The 20,173-nt window shown below is 38.8% G+C and overlaps 1 protein-coding gene across 10 annotated transcripts in view; it reads right to left on the bottom strand.

Annotated features, from left to right (window-relative positions):
* ehbp1 (EH domain binding protein 1) overlaps nt 1-19,804 on the bottom strand; it is a 178,189-nt gene extending 158,385 nt beyond the window's left edge. For 3 of the 10 annotated variants that reach the window (XM_081616231.1, XM_081616230.1, XM_081616232.1), the window contains exons 1-2: nt 10,183-10,580; nt 9,169-9,632 (exon numbers count right to left, since the gene is read on the bottom strand). In XM_081616231.1, the coding sequence (XP_081472357.1) occupies nt 9,169-9,272 (104 nt within the window). In that variant the 5' untranslated portion in view covers nt 9,273-9,632; nt 10,183-10,580. Of the gene's footprint in view, nt 1-9,168; nt 9,633-10,182; nt 10,618-17,560; nt 17,683-19,383 lie in introns of those variants that run through there. The other 7 variants (XM_081616234.1, XM_081616233.1, XM_017309054.2 and 4 more) reach the window with 5 other exon arrangements.
* Nucleotides 19,805-20,173: the final 369 nt, after the last annotated feature.

Here is a 20,173-nt window from a genome sequence, read left to right as displayed (position 1 = left end):
CTTCTCTTGGCCCCCTTCTTGCCCCTTAGTAATGAAGGCCACATTTGTAATGTGAGTGACAAGTAATTGAGTTGGCAGATTTTTCCACCTGAGCTTTGAATCTTTCTCCAGATTTACAACCGGCCTCTTGCCAGCTTCTCCGATAAAAGCTCTCCATCATGCCTGGCCTGTCAGTTAATGTGGATGGACATGTCTTTGTAAGTCTGCAGTTGTCCCATACTCTCCATATTCAGGTGATAGACTGAACAAAGCTCTGCGACGTATAAGGTATTAAATATTGTCTAATATTCTAATCCTGTTTTAAACTTCCTTGCAACTTTGTCCTTGTCCTGTCTGATGTGTTCCCTCGATCTTCATGGAGCGGTTTGTTTCCCAATGCTCTCTCTAAGGCAGGGGTGTCAAACTCCAGTCCTCGAGGGCCGGTGTCCTGCAACTTTTAGATGTGCCTCTGCTGCACCACACCTGAATAGAATTAGGCCATTAGCAAGGCTCTGGAGAACGTATATACACAAAGAGGATGTAATTAAGTCATTTCATTCCAGTGTTTGTACCTGTGGCACATCTAAACACTGCAGGACAGTGGCCCTTGAGGACTGGAGTTTGACACCTGTGCTCTAAGGCCTTCACTGAAACACAACACCTTGGTTTTAAGAGTCTGATGCAACCGTAATACCACAAGTATCACTTTTAAGAAAAATAACTATTGCCAGCTGGATTTACTGCATCTACATGAACCCTTAAGTCATCAACTCTCAAAGCCAAATACCAAAGCAGCTGTTATGGGAAACAATGACACAGTGTACCAGAGATAGCAAACAGCAAAATGACAGCACAGGGAGAATGACAAAACAATTTCAGCCTTGAGGAGAAGCTCTTCACAAAGAAACTATTGTTCAGCGACGCATGCTATCTCAAAGCACGGACACAAACAAATATCAGCCACTCAGTTTCCCTTTGTGCAGCATTTGCTGTGCTATGAGAAAAATGTAAACCATTTGTCTGAAGGCTAAATGATTTCACACCATTTCTGAGTTTCTCTCCAACTTCAACACTGCAAAGTCCTGAGAAAGTCCCATCCGCAGCAACTCTCAGAAAACCTCTCTCCCTTGGGTCGCTTTGAACACATCACTCCCAGATGGGCATGTCATACAAATGGTGTGTCCTTTGGTAAGGGAACCTAGAATCATAAAACCAGTGAGTGAGGAAGTGAGGATAATGATGGCAAACCGCTAGGATTAACCTCTATATTACAGCTTCCGGCATCCCAGCTTTCTGTCTGCATCCGGGGTTTCTGTAATGTTCACCAACTCAAAACTACTTTGTATGACCATTATGAATAAAATGTAACATCTATGTCACAACAAAAGTTTACAAAAAGTTTTTGTTTTCTTTTCAGGGGACCAAAGGTGTAAAAATTCTGGGTTTTTTTGTGGCTGTTGGCATCTGCTTTGTGCTTTTCATATTGTGTATGGCTCTCTACAGCCTTAACCCTCACAGTGCCAAGCGTTTTTTGCATAGAATGTAAACAGCGTTGTATAAGTTAACAACAGAAGTGAGCAAATGCAAATGGTAAAGACGAACATTGTCCAGTCAACTGTTGATAAAATTACAGCTAGCTGGCTAGCAAGCCTTAACAGCATCTTACCTTACAGAATGCAGTGAGTGAAGATATCGAAGTACAATTCAAAGTCTTACCTGATAGAAAAGTACTGCAAAAAAAAAAAACTTATGAGATTAAATTTATGAGATTAAATAGTCCTATCACAACAAAATTTAAGACCTGTGATTAATGCTTTTAAAGCCAAGTAAAATGTCTTGAAGTCATTAAAGAAAATGTAAGGTCTTAATTTTAGATATCTGAATACAAGACTTTCAGTCCAATTTTATGCTTTTTGCTCTGAGTGATGTTATGCTTTCTTATAGAATTCATAATTGTACTTTCTGAACCATTTGAAAGAAGGTTAGTGGCCTTTACTTTTTTTTTTTACATGTTTGAACATATTTCAAACATATTTCACATATTTCAAACATGTAAACATACATATTTAAGAAAAAGTTTCTGTTTCTTAAATATTTATTTTACATTGGCTGTTGTACTTTTAAGTCCACTGGACTAAACAAATTAAAGTTTGCTTTTCTTTTTACATGTTTGACCAAGCTTGTGAAGCTATTGGTGTCTTCAAATGGGCTGCACTGGTGCAGAGTTGACAAATAAATTTGTAATTCAGTACATTTATGTCTGAATTGCTTTTTTTGTTTGTTTGTTTTTAAATGAACATTTAAGTCAATTCAGCACTGTTTTTCTGTGCTGAATACCAATACTAAATCTCAGATATTGGTATAAGAAGTGGAAAAAGTGGATCAGTGCATCCCAAGCTAAAATATAACTATCACTTGACTTTAGATTGCAGTGGCTACAAAGGCAATTAAAAGTCCATGGAAAGCTCTTTTACAATTGCTGGGTACATTATGAATTGGGGTGGGGGGAGGACATTATAGTAGGAAGTAGGGCTGTATAATTAAATCGATTCTGCGATATATATCGATATTTTCCGCCCTCGGAAAGTATCGATTTTTCATCCGCGAGTATCGATCTGTTAAACCATAAGGGTCCATAGCCTTATAGCTCTTTTTAACGCCTAATTTGTTACGGCGTAGCAGCAAGACTCCGCCTCCATCAGTCTTACTTTCAACTTGAGCTTAAAGTGCACATTATAAACTACACACCAGTCTTTAAATTGTGTTAATAGGCCAAGTATAACCGGAGTTATGCTAAAATTAGTAAACCATATTTTTCCAAATGTCAGAGAAATGTCAAAAGCGCCGCCATTCCCCGGCTTTTACGATTATGTGAGAGGGAATGAGCTTCCAAACGTACAAAACGAAACGAAACATTAGATTCCTGTATTTTCGGAAATGTAAAATCTTCAATAAATAACGATGGGCTGTATTTTGTTGCTGAGAAACGAAGTAAAGTTGCACAAGTAACCGTGAATGAGAAGCGGAACGGCGCAGCGGAAAGGAGTAGCGGCGCGAACGGAGCAGTTGCAAAAGCAGTGAGATCGCGAAATTAATGCAAATTTCGACTGGAGGCATTCACTTCGTAATTAGTTTTTAGCTTAGCGGTTTCGTTTAAAAGACTGCATTTGTGGCTGCATTTTTACTCCAAAATGCAGCCACAGTGTCCAAAAGAAAAAACATAAGTGCAATCATTTGCATATTGAGAGTCTACAGAGTCTGATAATCTCCCCACTCTGCTCCTGGATTACCGTTTAAACTTTTGAGTTTTATGTCAAATCCACATGAATTAAATAACAGAAACTAATTCTCTCACTGCATCTTTGTATCAATTTGTCCAGCTGCAGACTGTTAAGACTGTCAAATCAGAGTCAGGTATTGTGTAGTTGGTGCTTTTAATCAGTTTTCAGTTAACTAAATTCAAGTCTATGGAACACAAAATGTCACTAAAATCCCTCTGTCCTTCTAAAATCTTTCAGAAAATCGTAAAAATGCACTGAAACGTAGCGAATTGTATTGCTCAACAAATATTGATACATATCGTATTGTGACCAAAATATTCCATATTGTATTGTATTGTGAAATTATTGTATCGCTACACCCCTAGTAGGAAGAGCCAAAACCATGAGGGGTTGGTCTGGTTGGAGTGTGTCAAATTATCATCCAGATCTAGGTTTCATAGTATCAAATGTCCTGAGTTGATCTGCACTTCACATCCAAGTGGTTTTAATCCTCTGGCTGATTCAATGTGCATAAGGGTCAGAGGAAAGATGTTAAAAAACTTGGGAAAAGGGCAACAACAAAAAAATTGAAATTGACTTTAAAATATAAGGAACATGGTTTAATAATTTATTTACATAACATAACTAATGTATTTTAGGACCCAACTATCAAAAATATTCCACACATACTAAACACTACAGGACTAAAGGTGCTAGCCAAAATACAGTGAAATAAAATGTAAGCCAAATAAAACAATTTCAGGCAAAAAACAAAAAAAAAGTGTTTGTGGTTAAACACTTTAAGTACAGTGGACAGTAATCTGTCAGGATGGTTGGAAGTGCAGGGTGTGTCAGGAAGTTGTGGCTGCCCTATGTTTCCTGTAGGTAAAAGAAGGAACCACAACATATTTGATATTGTTTCAAAGCTGGCATTACTCACAGCAAAAAAAAATTTAAAAAGGCAAAAGTCAAGGTCAAGGGGTCGTCTACTTAAAGCAAACTTGTTGTCTCTTACAAGGCAAATGTTCAAATGTATTCTCCTCTGTGGCCTTTCTGAGTTTGTCCAACATACAGTACACAAAGATATCGAGAATAGACATTTTTGTCCAGTTTCTTTCATTCAAGGACTCACCTAAGATGCCCTGCGGTCTTTAGCATAACCCTCTGGGAAATCATCAGAAACTCCGGGCAGCTTTAAACCACAGTGTTATATAAAATTTTGTCTATCGGGCTAATACAGATGTTAAAAAATATTACCAATATCGGTCAATACCAATATGTTAAATTTCTAACATCGACTGATACTGATGTTAGTGCCAATACAACGTTCATCCCTAAAAATATATAAAGTATTGCATACTGGAAAACAATTCCTCCTGGAACCAGCTAGCTTACAGCACTGTGGATGACTAATACTGCAGAGGTCACAATTGACACAGGACACCAGATTTGTTGTTGCTCCAAAGTCTAAAAAGACTCAAATGCAGTGTCAAAAGTTTCATCCAAAATTCCTTCACAACCAAAAACCTCAACTCTGTGCTATCACCTGGCAAGGTAATCATCTGCTGGTGCCAAAAGACCTCTGCTGAAGAATCCGTTGAGGCCGTCAGATTTGAGTAAAATAAAGAGCCACGTCGAGCGTTTGGCAGGGAGAGAATTATCTGGCAGACGATCCTATGAACGCCTGCCAAGACGAACACATGCTCAACAGAACTTAACATGTCAAAGCCTGACGTTCGCTGGTAACCTCCAATGAAACAATAAGCCGTCCAGTGGTATGAGGAAACTAAGGAATTTACTATGCGCACACATTCGGATTTTGCAACAGTGGGGGAAAAAAAAAAAGCAGGTAGAGATTCAGCGTTTTGCTAAGAGCATCCAAAGAAAACTCAAATGTTGAAATATAACACTGCACATTAAGAATGTCTCCATTTTTACTGGCTCTGAAATTATAATGGAGCTTATGAGAACCTCTCTTCACAGTTCTTTACCATAGGGAGTTAGAGAATACTTACTACATGAATTAGGGATTTTAATTAGATGTCATCAAACTGAAGTTGAATATTGCACAAAGCAAACCTCAAAATCCACCCTTTGCATTTTAAAATTATGTAACATGTTTATAAGTTGGTTGACAAAAATTAAGCTATTGAAAGTCTTGCAAAAAACAAAACATTAATATTTTTTTAAATGTTTTGATTATTCAATGACAGGCCCTCTCTATGTGATCACTGCCAAGAAAAAATAGAATAATTCTCAAAGTGCATTTGATTTATTCACATAATTGCATGCAACCAGAAAGAGACTAAAATCAATCACAGAAAACCCATCAACAGTAAGACTCCTAAAGAAAATGCCCAAGTTATATTTTATTAATTGAGGGATAGAAAAAAAAAGTATTTAAATGCGGGTAAATTTCATGAACCCACAAGCCAAAGTGGCCAATTTGCAATTTGAACAGATTTGTAGCATTCAGTTCCTAAAACTTGTGGGGGGGAGCAATGCACCCGAGCTGCTGTCAAACTGCAGCAAAGACAGAGGTCAGTAGAAGAGAGACTGTATTGAAATGCAGAATTACTCTGGTTGTGCTGTAGTTTGCCTGCGGTGTGTGGAGGTTCCAAAAACCACTACACTTCTACAAAAAGTGCCAAGGCTAGTTGGACGATAGAAACCAAGGTTCTGGTCCCAATGTTGTCCAGATAATTTGTCAAGTTTCAAAAGAGTCAGGCATTTTTGTCACTAAATAATGTTAAACAAAATGTTTTTCAGACATAAGTATGCCTTTTTACAGAATTAAGAATTGACAATCAAAGGTTGTATCAATTAACAAATGTGCTTATTTTTTATTTTACATATAGAACATAGTGTATTGGTAGAAGTATACAAGTATGAGTGTATTGGTACAAATACAGGTTGTTTTAAACTTAAACTTCAAATACACACCCAGAAAAAAAAAAGTGTCTCGCAAAGGTTTCATTTAGCCAGGTAAAAACCAGCCCCTTGTTTTACGCTTTGCTTCGTACCGAGGGTCTGGTCCCTTGGCTGTTGAGTAATGATTTCTCGCTGGAGGCGTGGACCCTGTCAAAGTTTTAAATGTTGCCCAACTGCTAACGTTTGTCCATTAACAACAAATAATTTCAAGCAAGCTAAATAAAGCTTACCAGAATTTGCCTGCGGTGTAAACAATAGCTCTCCACTAGAAAGAGAAAAGTACCTAGCCAAATGAGACCATTGTTAATTTTAATTCAATATTTAGAAGTGTGGCCAACATGGACTGAACAGCTTTATTCACTTTCTCTGTTGCCATTGTTAAAACTATAGGCAGATTTCAATTCTAAAAAATGTCTGTCTGTTCGCCGATCAGAAATTCTACTGGAGAAATTCAAATCAATGGGAAAAAGCCCAGGTGGAGAAGTGAAGGGTGATGAGAATCAAATGGAATTGGACAGGAAGACAATGGTCAGGCTAGTTTTGGGTACAAAATTTTATTCAACCAGCAACAGTGGCTAGTTAAAAACACAAATTGTCACTCCTCAATGTAATCCTCTGCTTTTCTTTACATCTTTTACTAACATTTTAGAATCCAACTTATGGCGGTGGTTGAACACTAAGGGCACTTAATTTCAGAGGCAAACAAAGAACTGTAAATCTGATCAGACTAACGCAGGGTACAGAGAACAGAGGTGAAAGTTTCTTCTTCAAAACTAAATATGGCAGGAATTCCCACAGAAAGTTTTATTTCATTAGCAGCTTGAAGCAAGACAAAAAAAAACTACAAAAAAAACCATAGTTTCCAGATAAATGACAGGTATGAAAGGAAATGGATACTTGGCAACAATGCAGGCTTCTGCTGTAACCCGACTCTTTCAACGTAATTATCTCAGCAGATGACGAACCCACTCTCTGACTCTGCTGCATCACCACAATGAACATGATCAACCTTGCTCAAGCAGGTATTAACTTTAAGTATCTATAAAAACTCAAGGACTAATTGAATTAGTCCTGAACGGATCTATTCATCTGAGCACAAACTAAACTCATGGCTTCGGGTGTCAAGTGGCTGTCACCTGGAGCGTTCCCAATTATAGATAAAGACTTCTCTTTTACTCATCAGGTCAGGTGTTCTCTACAATTCTTAACACTTCAATCTAATTAGTTTCTCAGTGTATGACTAGAGTCTAATATTGTTGAGAATTTATCATGAAAACTTTTTCATGATAAGAATTTAGATTTATCATTGTCATAATAAATTTAATTTATTGGTGGCAAATAAAATTAAATAAAATAATGAAGTATTAGGAGAAATTCTATGTCCATATCACATACCCCTGGTGCGAAGGCTGGATGCGATCGGACTTTTACAACCCGGAATTTTTTTCTCCCCAGTTTTTGACTCCATAAATTAAAGGGTTGTGCTGTTTTTTTTTTTTTTTAGGATTTTAGAGCTACTAAAGCCGAGGACGGTGCACACAATTGTAATGGAAACGCAGCTTGTGTGTCACAGCACTTATAGTCCCACAAACACAAATACTGCTCTTGAAAAACATTCCCATTGCTTCTTTAGAACACCCATCACATGAAGAAGTGATTTGTATCTCTAAACTGCACGCAATATGTTCAAATTTATTGGTATTTATTTATTGACATTTTCATTGAAAAAGCAGTGGGGAAAATAGTAAAACTATCAATTATAAAAATAAGCACGTGTTTTGTTTTTTTGTCTTTTAAAAATTACAACGTTCAGAATGCGCACAATCACAAAAAAAAAATCCACATCTTAGAATCCACAGCAGCAACATGAAGTGCTGATTACGTACTGGGGGCCACCCACTCTTTGCTCTGGTAAGAGATGTACATTTTTCTCATTCCATTCTCCAACACGTTAACATCTGTCCCAGGTCGAAGCTGTGCGCAGCGGAGTTAGTCACGCCTACAGCAAGCCACTTGAGAATCCGCGTCTGCAGCCTACATCTTTCTTTTACAAGCCCCGGCTTCTCCCTCACTGCAGGACACGGGGCTGCAGGCGGAACCGCAACACGCAGCTCCCATTCTCTTCTCCGCTATCTCCGCCTGTCTGCCTCTCTGGACTTTCACTCCTCATGTGTATAATCTACAGAACTCTTGACAATCGTACACTAAAGAAATGCTACATTATTATTTCATTTTAGACAATAAAATGTATTCAATTTTAAAAAAGGACTAAATTGTTAGTTTATTTGCATCTTTTAATATATTTCTAATAGCATAAAAAAACACTTTAAAAAATGTGCAAAATGTGCCAATTTTTTTTATTCTATTGATTGTCAGACTAATATTCCTGACCTTGGACCACTGGCTGCATGTCTTCCCATTCTTCCTGTCCATTTAATGTTGAATCAAGGCCAGTAGAGCCATAAAAACCTTTGGAAAGTGCCTTTTGATAAGAAAACTTACTCCACTGAAACTTCCAAAACAGTGTTTGAACAAAAAATATGGTGGGAACATTGAATAACAAAGCTCTTATATTAGTTTGTTATACCACTGCTATAAAAATTAATACATGCGATAAACACTCAAATTGACAAATTTAGGTTATTTATTTTATTTTTCTGCTAAATTATCATGTATAGCACTTTCACATGAGCCAGTATAACCGTTTTAAATAAAGATCGCATTCTATGTTTTTTTACTTAATTTTAAGGAAACGATAGTACTTATATTCAATGTTGTGAGATCTTCATATTGGTGTGTGCTCAGACTGACTGAGAAATCACAACAAAATTAAACAGGGGGGGAAGCAATTTCACAAGGTCAGGCCCCTCCCAACAAAACACATGTCTGCACTCTAAGAAAATTGTTCCTGCGTGTGTGTTATGGCCACCAGAAGTGAACTCAGCTTTCCTTTAAAGAGTTTTCATTGCGCTTCAGTGACAGTGCTATCATTACTCACCATTTCTTTGTGCATTCTACCATCAGCTCCTGATATGAAGCCACAAACTGGAATTTGGAGGCATGCTTCCCCACACGTTGCAGTCTCTTCCACACTGAGGCCATGATTCTATAGGAACTGATAGTTTCTGTGAGGTTTTACAGCCCCTGGACTTTCTTTAAAAAAAAAAAAAAAATTAAAAATCAAGCTAGTGTTTATATGTCTCCAAGCATGTCCAACCTGGATAGGCACATACTTAATGTTCCACCAGAAACCCGTGAAAAAAAAGGTTGAGGTCCAGCGGCAGTGAGTGATATTTACAAACTGCTGAATGACTCCAAATGTAAGCACATGATGTCTCTGAGGTATTCCAGGTCTGATTTAAAGGTGGGAATGATCCTGAGAGGAAACGCACTCCATAAATTCAAACGGCATGATGAGTAATCCATTGGGTATGAATATCATGTTTCCATCAGATGATCTTCCTGCAAAAGAGAGAAAAAAAGGACGGGCTTTAGAGCCAAGGCAATATAGTGTAATCTGGATGATTTCTACAATTCCCGCAATGTGAATTAAAGAAATTATTTCCTTCCCAATTACAAAGATGCTTGGAGCGAGAATGACATTGCACATGTCACAATACAAAAGCTTATAGACAACCAGCAGCGTAAGTTCAAGTGTAAGAATGTGTTTGAGAGGGCTCCAGTACTGCATGCCGGGGAGCTCTGGTGAGAGGGGGGGGGGGGACTAAGGATTCACTGGCGCACAGAAACAACTTGGAGTGTTAAAATATGAATATATGTACCAAGGCAGTAAACAGAGACGCAGTGACATCACTCTAAAACGAGTCGAGTTACATGACTTGTCCACGAACGCTATACTGGTGGACTCTATCCAAAACTGGGATTCGTAGAAACATTCTGGAGTCATGCATGATATTTAATGGAATGTTTCTGAATCCAGGGAATAGTCCGAGCCGCTGCATTCCGCTAAGCAGGACCATTTAGGCTTCAGAGCCACTCAGTAAACACTCACCTTACATTGATATCCGACGCTTTTCAAGTACAGCTAAGCTCAGCGACAGAGATGGCGAGCTGTCTGCTACAGACTAGTAGCCGGAGCAGAGCAGCCTTTGCTAATTATCTTACCAGCAACACAAGCCATAGTTTTAGCTAGCCGCGCTAGCAGCAACGGCTAGCTATATCACAACACGGCACGAGCGGAAACCGTTGCCTAACGGTTAAGACCTTTTACTCCGCCGGTCAACTCCGAGTCTCAGGACGGAGAAAGAACAGGCATTTGTGCGTGTATATCCCGCTACTACGCAGGCAAAAGTATTCCGACTTCTTAGAGGGATTCCCACTGATAACTAGTGCCAATAGTTACCGATAGTTTGACTGACCTGCTTCTCTGGCAGCTGGTAAAGGGAGGAGAATTGCACAGAGCTTTTGATTAAACTCGTCGAAATAAAATTGCTTCCGAACATGTTGCGAGTTATCACTTATCTAATAACAAAACATTTGACATGCAGAAAAAATATTTTAAATAATTAAATATATTTATCAATAAGTGACGGAATATATAGGTTTTTTTCTGTGAATGTTATAACTACCAGGAAAAAAGTTTTATTTTTGAAGGAAGATCATCCTACTTCCGGTGTGATTTTTCATAATTGACTTGACGCAGCTTCTCCCCATCATTTCGCCTACCTGGATGGCAGTGGCGCCACGAAAGAAGGGGCCGAGGGAGTTTGGGGCCACCCTTATGGATTGCAGCCCCATTACTTAACTGTGATCAAAATGTGATTTTATTTATTAAAAGGAAAATATTTGGTCAAACCTAGCCTTGTGTGAAAACCTAAACTTAGTTTATTGTGCAGTCCTTGACACAACCGTTAAAGCATTTCTAATAACCGGAAAGGAGTTTGATCCACTCTTTATCCGCAAGATTCTTTTAATTCAGCCACATTGGAATTTGATGTTTTAGAATGATAGAGCTTTCCTGGTCATGCCACAAAAGCCAATCACAATTAAAGCCAGACTTAGACTCAGCCATTCCAAAAGCTTTATTATTATGTTTTATTATTATTATTGTGTCTTAGCATGTCCAACCTATGTAGACGCAGGACGTTTTACACAAAGTGTGTTGAAAAAAATCTAGGCTAGTTAATATAAATATTTGAAATTCAAAACAAGTTTAAAAGTAATTTCATTCTTTATTTGTTTACTTTCATTTACTTTTCATTTATAAAACTTTAAAGATGTATTCAAGGTCTTTTTGGTGCCCCCTGCTGGCCTGGAGGCCCTGCGCTGCAGCTTAGTACGTTTATGGCATGGACACACTTTTTTTTTTACCTGTCAAATTGATGTAATTTCTATTGAAAATTGTTTTAAAACAAACATATTTGTGTTTCTGAGTATTGAATTGAAGTCCTATATTTTGTGTTAAACATTTTACTTGGTGTCTGCTACCGCAAGTACAAAGAACACGCTAGTTGAGATAGAATAGCTGATCTAAGCATTTTAAGTGAAGATGAGACTTCCATTTCCTGAATCGGTCTCATTAATAAGTGGGTATTAACCTTATAATTCTGCATGCTGGGAGGTTTTGTTTCCCATATTGGGAGGAAAGGGAACACTCCCCATCCATCAGAAATCAATACTCCTTCCTGTCTCTCCAAACACACACACACACACACACACACACACACACACACACACACACACACACACACACACAGCACAGAACTTCACTCAGCCACTCTCAACAACCACAGCCTTGTAAATGGAGAGCAAAAGAAGATGCATGTCTGAGGCCAGGATTGCTGAGGGAAATATAATATGAGTCAGATTCATTTAATCTCAAAAGAAGATTCAGGCATAATAACAGGAAATTGATTTCTTATCCGTGTATTTGTTGCCTGGGGTAACAAGCATCATTTGAGACACTGGATTTCTGTTTCCTGTTTTTATTTATGATCACACTAAAAACTAAATGTGAGGTCATGTGAATACATTAGCTCACAGTAAGACAGCCTGTGATTTTCTTACGTATTTACACACACAGACACATAATATCAGTTTTAACAGTAGAGGGAAAATTCAAACAATCTAAAGAGATCAAAAAAGCTGAAGAACTTTATGAATTTTCTGTAAAATTTCCTTTAAAAAAAAAAGAAGCGACTTAATGTAAGAAATAAATTAGGACACTTCAACATTTATCGGCAGTTAAAATGATCAAAATAGGCTGTTGATGTAAAACTGAATGGCAGCGCCTTCAGAAAGAGCAGTTTGCTGGACTGGTAGGCGATTTAAAAAGGTATCAGTAGAACCTGAAATCAGCCAACTCAGATAAGACATGGCTCATGTGAGCATTTGCTCTGAAAAAAATATAAATATTTATTTTAAATGTATATTACATATAGCATTTGAATGTCTGCTCAGTCATTTTCGGGTCAAGATTTGTCCCAAATACAGACAACCAAAATACACAGCAACAATAACCCTAGTAGCTAAATTTTGGAATGTTTAGCATCATTATTGTATTTGTAAGGAATTCAATGTTATTGTGTACCAGGTTTTGAGTGTTTGCGGCAAAACGCTCTTGACAGGAAGCCGTATTTTGGATCAGCCTTTATTCACACATGACTTTGCAAACAATTAAGCAGTTTAGGGTCAGAGCGGATTTGACAGCAGGGGCTCTACTGGTCCTGCTGCTTCCCATTGCCAGTTTACATTTCAGCCCCGGCAGATTACAGGGAGACTCCCTCTGTGCATCATGGAATGCTTTGATGTGACAAATGACCTGGTGCTAAATGACGCTTTGTGTGTCTGCCCACATCTCAGCCAAGGCCTCATTTCAGAAGTAACACCGGGGGCTGAAAGGCCTGATGGAGACGAATGAGCATCTTATTAAAAGAAAGGGAGGTAAACATATTTTCTCTTTCATTCAGATGTTTAAATTCCTTTATTGGTAAGAAAACGAGGCTTATACACACTCATCCTTATCAGTTGGCATTTTGTTTTATGTTGAAGTTCTCCCAATGACGCCTGTAGCCACGGCCCACGTTTTCGCTTTTCTAGAAAAAGTCTGAACAAATGTTGATCCCAAGTTGAAGCAAGAATCTCTGAGAGAACGTTGGACTTCGACTACAGTTAATGATTACTAGATCCCCCGTGTTCAAATCAGGTCATGTCTTCTGTCATGAACTAGTCCTGTAAAACTTTCACAGTATTTTTTTTTCTTTTCCTCACAATTTTTTTTCTTTTACCAGAAATCAGCCCATGTTGAGTCCACTTTTCACGTTTTACAGCGTTCCAAACACAAGCGTCTATGTATTTAAGTATAATTTTGTGTGATAGACCAATACATAAGGCTTTACATAATTGTGATATGAAAGAAGTAGGATGAAGAGCATCAAAAAGTACTCTGAAGGAAAAACTGCAGAATGACTAACTTTTCAGGTGTATCTCAACCAACTCTGCATTTTTAGACTGTCTGTTTGTTTGGTCTTTTTTGCATAATAGCTCAAGTCCATATTTAGGACTGTTGTAATTCCAGAACATGATTTAAACTATTCTAGATCTTTCAGCACAAGCATAAGAATTGCAGAGTCCAGCAAACTGGGGATGGGTTGATGAAGACAGAGAGTGACCAGTTCAGTGGATGGAGTTGTCACAATGCCGTGAGTGATTGTAACACTACAATGTTTTGTTATGTCTTGTTTTGTATGTTGCACAAGTCCTGAGATAATTCTGCTCTTTAGGGTGTGTACAGTAATGAAAACTTTTAAGCAGCTAGGCAGTGTTTTAAAGTCCATCCATCCATCCATCCATCCATCCATCCATCCATCCATCCATCCATCCATCCATCCATCCATCCATCCATCCATCCATCCATCCATCCATCCATCCATCCATCCATCCATCCATCCATCCATCCATCTTCTTCTGCTTATCCGGTGTTGGGTCATAGGGTAGGAGCCTAGTGGAGAGGGTTTGTCTTCTCTCTCCCCAGCCACTTGTTCCAGCTCCTCCGGGGGAATCCCAAGGTGTTCCCAGGCCAGCCAAGAAACATCGCCCCTCCAGTATACCTTGGGTCTTCCTCTGGGCCTCCTCTCGGTGAGACGTGCCTGGAACGCCTCACTAGAGAGGCATCCAGGAGGCATCCTGACCGAATGCCCGAGTCACCTCAACTGGCTCCTCTCGATGTGAAGGAGCAGCAACTCTACTGTGAGTCCCTCCTGGATGACCGAGCCTCTCACCATGTCTCTAAGGGAGAGCCCAGCCACCCTACAGAGAAAACTCATTTCGGCCGCTTGGATCTGTGACCTTGTTCTTTTGGTCATGACCATAGATGAAGGAAGGTAGATCGACTGGTAAATCAAGAGTTTCACTTTTTGGCTCAGCTCTTTCTTCACCACGACAGACCGGCACAGCGCCCACTTCACTGCAGACTCTGTGCCAATCTGTCTGTCGATCTCCTGCTCCCCCTTTTTTTTACAATTGTATGTTTGTCTATTACATAAATCCCAGTGAAATTCACTGAAGTTTTTTGTCATATGACAAAATGTGAAAAGTTTAACCGGTAGAAATCTTCACACAACAGAATACATTCAAAACTAAACACAGCTTTTTTGCAAACAAGATTTGTGTTTGTGGATCTTTCTGAGGGCGTCATTCTGCCAAGAGTGGTCTTGTGTTTCACCAACTTTGAATGCAAGGAGAGATTCACACCTAACTTCTGTTTCTCTATGGCACGCCTCTCTAGCTTTGTGGTGAGCCAACAAAAACACATTGTCCAGGACGGAGGCCAGTTCTCTGAGAGTAGAGTCTCTTGACGCGTCGAGTTGGACCACTTGAAACAACCTGTTGACAAAGCACGGCCCTTTAGATAGAAGCCAAGTGACCCTGAACCACTTCAGAGGGGCACAGAGAGGCAGAAGCCTCATGGTTTTCCCCAATGGGGGTAAAAGAAAAGACACGTTTAATTCATTCATTCAGACAGGTGGTTTTTATTTGGATTTTATGATGGCATAGAATCCAAATAAAATACATCGGTTTGTGGGTTTAATGTGAAAACATTGAAGAGGTTTGGACACTCATGTAAGACATATTGTATTTTGGATACAGTGTCTGTCTCAAGCAGCGACTGACTATAATTTCTCAAAACTAGATTGTTATTTTTGCTCCTTCAACCATCTCAGCTCGTCTCCATGTAGAAAAATGACCGACATGCTTGTAGTTGACAGATAAAAGTCTTTCGTTTTGAAGTTCCTGAGTCATGGCAGAGTGTTTGATTCCTATCTGTTACAGGAAACCTCCATGTTTTCAGACGCATGACTGGATTCAAAGATCAATGAAGGCCGAGGCAAATTCCTCTTAGATTTGAGCGTTAATGCTACAACTTAGTCAAATACAGCCGTGATTCACAGCCAGTCAACGGACAAGAGTCACCAAACCATTTCATTTTCTAACATTTCTTCTAGCTTGTAGAAGAGATCATGGAAAGACGACCCTCTTCCTGGTTTAATGTGACTTTAATTTCAAACTGATCTGATAACGGCTAAGTTGAGTGAAAATGGATAAAAAAAAAAAAATTATTCCAGATTGAGCTGCAGCTTGTGTTGTCAACTTATTTTGAAAAAATAAAATAGACTATAATAAAGTGTGAAGCATATCAAACCACTTAAATAGTGACTGAAAAGGTGAGACAAAGGAGATGTTTAGGCCGTTTCCAGGATTGTTCTGCTTTGTGCCTTTTAAAATCAGCGTTACACATATCTACTGTTTTTCTTTGCTAGCTAAGGCATGTAGCAGTAGGAAAAGTAAATTATCCATTTTCACTCAACTTAGCTGTTATCAGATCAGCCTGAAATTAAAGTGGCATTAAACCAGGGGAGAGCCTTCACTGTGCACAGTGATCCTAAGTTTCAAGAATCCCATCCCCTTTTTAAGGTGGCTGGGCGCTGATTACATATCGTCTGCTAGCTGCTGATAGTGAAAACCAATACCTAACATTTCCACTGCTTTGCTGACAGTAAGAACAGCACAGGGCTGGGTGACAGAGTGGATGGCTTTTCTTTATAGCAGTTACAAAATAAATGTTTGCTCAAGCTTTCGCAGATTAAAATCCCATCATCTGCTAAGAGTGGCTGGCTTGAATGTCTTTGACCGAAGCTACATAAAAAAGTTCAGTGTCTATGTTTTGTATTCCGAATGCAGAGAAAAGATGACAAGAGCTCTGCAATCGTTTGTAATAAAGATAAAGGACAGTCCTCTATTTCGGAACTAATTTTCTCACTAAATAAAGGTTCTTTTCAGATCAACATTGCAATGAAACATACATGAGAAAGGCGTACAGATAAGACACTCTCCAATTTCCCCTTGGGAAACAAAAACAATCTGCTTCTAAAAAACAGGTCCTTGGTGTAAAAGTGGATAAATGTGTTTTGGAGATGCAAGTTTCACAAAGAAGTGTTGTAAATAATTAAAAATAAAACTTTTATGGGGGGAATCTTTGAGGTTGTGTAGAGCACTTACGAGGAATCAGTATTTCATCTTCAGTAGACAGAACTAAAGTGGTTTCACTTGGGGGCAAAAGTATTTGCCCCCAAGTAAAAGGGCAGATTTTTACAATCTGAAATATATGAGACTCTGATTGTCACTTTTGTACATGTCTTCTGCTGATGTTACTTCTTTATCAGCCATCTGAAATTCACAACTATTTTCAAAAACACTCCAGGGCCAAGCAAGGAGCCCTGAGGAACTCCAGATTAAAAAGCGACTTAGGTCAGAGTTTTTACTTTTTCCTGGGCTGAAAATCAAACATTCATAGCAAAAAAGGGACCCCATCTGAATTTTTTTTATTTGAATCAAATCCAGACTTTGTTAACTTCCCTGCAGAGGAAGTTAAGAGAGCGAGGAAGAGAACTGGGCAGGAAGCACAAAATCAGCTCACCGTTATAGGATCATTAGTTATATCATCTGGATGAATGTAGAGCAGACCGAACCCTCTTCTGTGACTCTTCCCTCACTCCCATTCACAGGACCTGAATACAGCCTGTATGAGTCCCTGGATGGTTGTTTTGGGCCTGTTTCAAAGCCCTTCGTTCTGTTCATTGACCAACAGAATGGTTTCCTTGTGAACTCTGACAAATTAGACACTTCCTTCTTCCCCCCTATTATAGCCTGTTAATTAACAGTGCAGTGGCTGGATGAAGTCAGTAAAGTGTTCTCATCCAGAAGTAATTAAGCAACGCCTCAAGGCTCGTTTGGCATATAGATATTGATCATCGTTTCTCTTTAGTGTTTGTCAGTGGATTTCTTTTTATTGTGTCACATAAAGCCACAATCTGAATCATGGTTCCAGCTGCCACTTTGATCACTTTGTTTTGAGGTTCTGCTCAGCTCACCCTCTGTCTAAGCCCGTCCACGTCCTCGTGTTGCTTGCCGAGATGATTTTAATTCATTTAGGATCCCCATCCTAAATGCAATGCTGCCGCCGTTCTTACACTGGTCCACAGGTCATTTCATCCTAGAAATGAAATGAAAACAAAACAATAACAACAAAATAAACACGAAAGACATGGCAAAGGGCATGTCATTTTAAGTTAAGCACATAATTAACTCTACTGTAGTATATTCAGTTCACAAGCAGAAGCTTTCATTGTCTGGAGTTTACTGTAATATTATCGGTTTAATTATCTGTTCTTAAAGTTTCTTTTTAACTATCATTAAAAGTAACGTCTATAGGACAGGATACTGTGACAGACTGGTGACCTGTCCAGGGTGACCCCGCCTCTCGCCCGAAACGTTTCGCTGGAGATAGGCGCCAGCAACCCTCCTGACCCCACTAAGGGACAAGTTTGTTAGAAAATGGATGGATGGATGCTTACGGTAATTTTGACTAAACAGCATATTTTGAAATAAAAGCAGTCATAATAAGTAAGATAGTATTAACCCTACATGGGTGAGAAGAGTTGTTAGAAATCCTGTTGTCATTTTAGAAAAATATCACTTGGAGGCAGTGGTGCATTATGTAACTTTTACAAAAAATATGTTTTTTGAGACAGCTAATCTATGAGAAAAAGATCTATCTCTTGTATTTGTCCAGACGGCAGCAGGACCATGTCTTGTGTTATACTGTCACGACATAATAATAATTTTGAAAAATAAGCCAAAAATAAAAAAACTAAAAAAACATAAAAGTTGCACAGTCCAGCTTACTTACTTTTGAAAATACATGGGTATTCAAAAGTACTGCATTTTCCAATGTCGTTAAACTGCTGATATGTAGAACCACTCTGCTACAAAAAGTCTATACCTCTTTTGTAAAAATGTTTGCCAAATAATGTCACCAGACTGGCCCTGTACTGGAGAGCTCACCACACTGAGCGGGGATGAAGTATTTCCAAATCCACCCAATGTGTAAGTTTGTGAGTCAGGTTACATGAGCAGTGACTGTGATTGGTTCCCCCTTCTTGTGAGGAGGACAAGAAGGTTCAGCAAGGTAATTTCAATTACATTGCTGAAAAGTAATTGTGACCAATTACCTTTCAGCAACTGTGAATGACAAAACTATCTCCAAAAGGAACGAGTAATGACAAGCTTCCTAGAAATGTAGCCGAGTCAATTTTTGTCATTGAAAATGTAGTGGAGTGAAAGTCAAGTAAATCAGAGATACTCAAAATATGTACTTAAGATACTGACCTCTATTGACTATTGTGTGTCTGTAGACACAAGATTCATGTAAACTGAAAAAAAACCCAACAACAACAACAAAAAATATCAGTAAACACCCCAACACTACAAGGTTTGTCTGCTGTTTATTCCTAATAAACAGTGCTTAATCGTTCATGTTTAAAGATGCCAGTGGCTGCATGTAGTGATGGTCCTGCTTCTGTCCCCTTGATGGTCCTGCTTCTGTCCCCTTTGTTTACAATTTTTCTGGGGGTATAGCGTGGACTATCCATGTGAGCAGCAAACATTCTGCTGATTTGACTTAGTCTGCTCACTAAAGAAATATTGTCCCGATGGACAAAAGTTTATAATTATAGCCAAAATTGAGCTCATTGTGTCTTCTGGAGGGTTCAGAGTAAAAACCTAACACATGGGTAACACATGGTTATTCCCTCAGAGAGAGAGAGACAGAAACAGAGTCAAGTTACTTGTATTTGTCAAGTATTTGTTCAATCTTCCTTCCAAGCAAGGAAAATTAGATAAATACATTTCTCACCAAAGTGGGACATCTTTTATTCCAGGCTGCGAGCCGCAGTCTCCAGGTGGCAGACAGCAGGCGGTGATGGATCAGCCTCAGCCGGGGAAGAGAGAGAACAAACGTTTCACCCGAGAATCCTCTTTTCCCCCTCATTTCACAAGAGTTGTGCAACATGACAGTTGTGCTATGAGCTTCAAGACTTTAAACTGTCTGATTATTCTGTTTAATTTGTTTTCCTACAAACAGTTTGACAAAACACCCAGCCAGCCCTAATTTTATGTTGTTTGCTGAAATATGTTGATAAACTTCGCATGTGTCAAATGCGACCAGTACCAGATGTTTATGTATTTATCTATTTTTTTTTACAGGCATCAGATTCCATTTAGTTTTACTTTAGAGTAGTGCAGTAATGGACTGAACTCCTAGAGTTCTGAAAACAGAGAACATAGATAGCTCAGTGAGGTCTATGTGTTGTATGTAGCATTTGTGCTAGCATGTAATTCAGATTTGTCTACGGTAGCATAAACAACACCTCAAACAGTTTCTTTTTTCGCACAACCTGCAGATTTTTAACATTTGAAGAAACATTTGAGGAAATAATTCTGCTCTGACGTTTTGTACTCGGTTCTACTTTTCCATCCTGGCTACCTAAACCAGGATGTGAGTCAATGTAGAAATCAACAGATGCAGCAAAAATCCCCTTTAAACGCAATAAAAAGCCACACAAAGTGAGCAGGAAGAGAATAATACTCACATAAAGGAATGAGACGGTGGTAAACAGGGAGATGTGAGCAGCGGGACGCCCCGT

The sequence above is a fragment of the Poecilia reticulata genome, chromosome 15, assembly GCF_904066995.2.
Source record: "Poecilia reticulata chromosome 15, P_reticulata-male-v2, whole genome shotgun sequence".
In the NCBI taxonomy this organism is placed as follows: Eukaryota; Metazoa; Chordata; class Actinopteri; order Cyprinodontiformes; family Poeciliidae; genus Poecilia; species Poecilia reticulata.
This window is presented reverse-complemented; position numbering and strand designations above follow the sequence as displayed.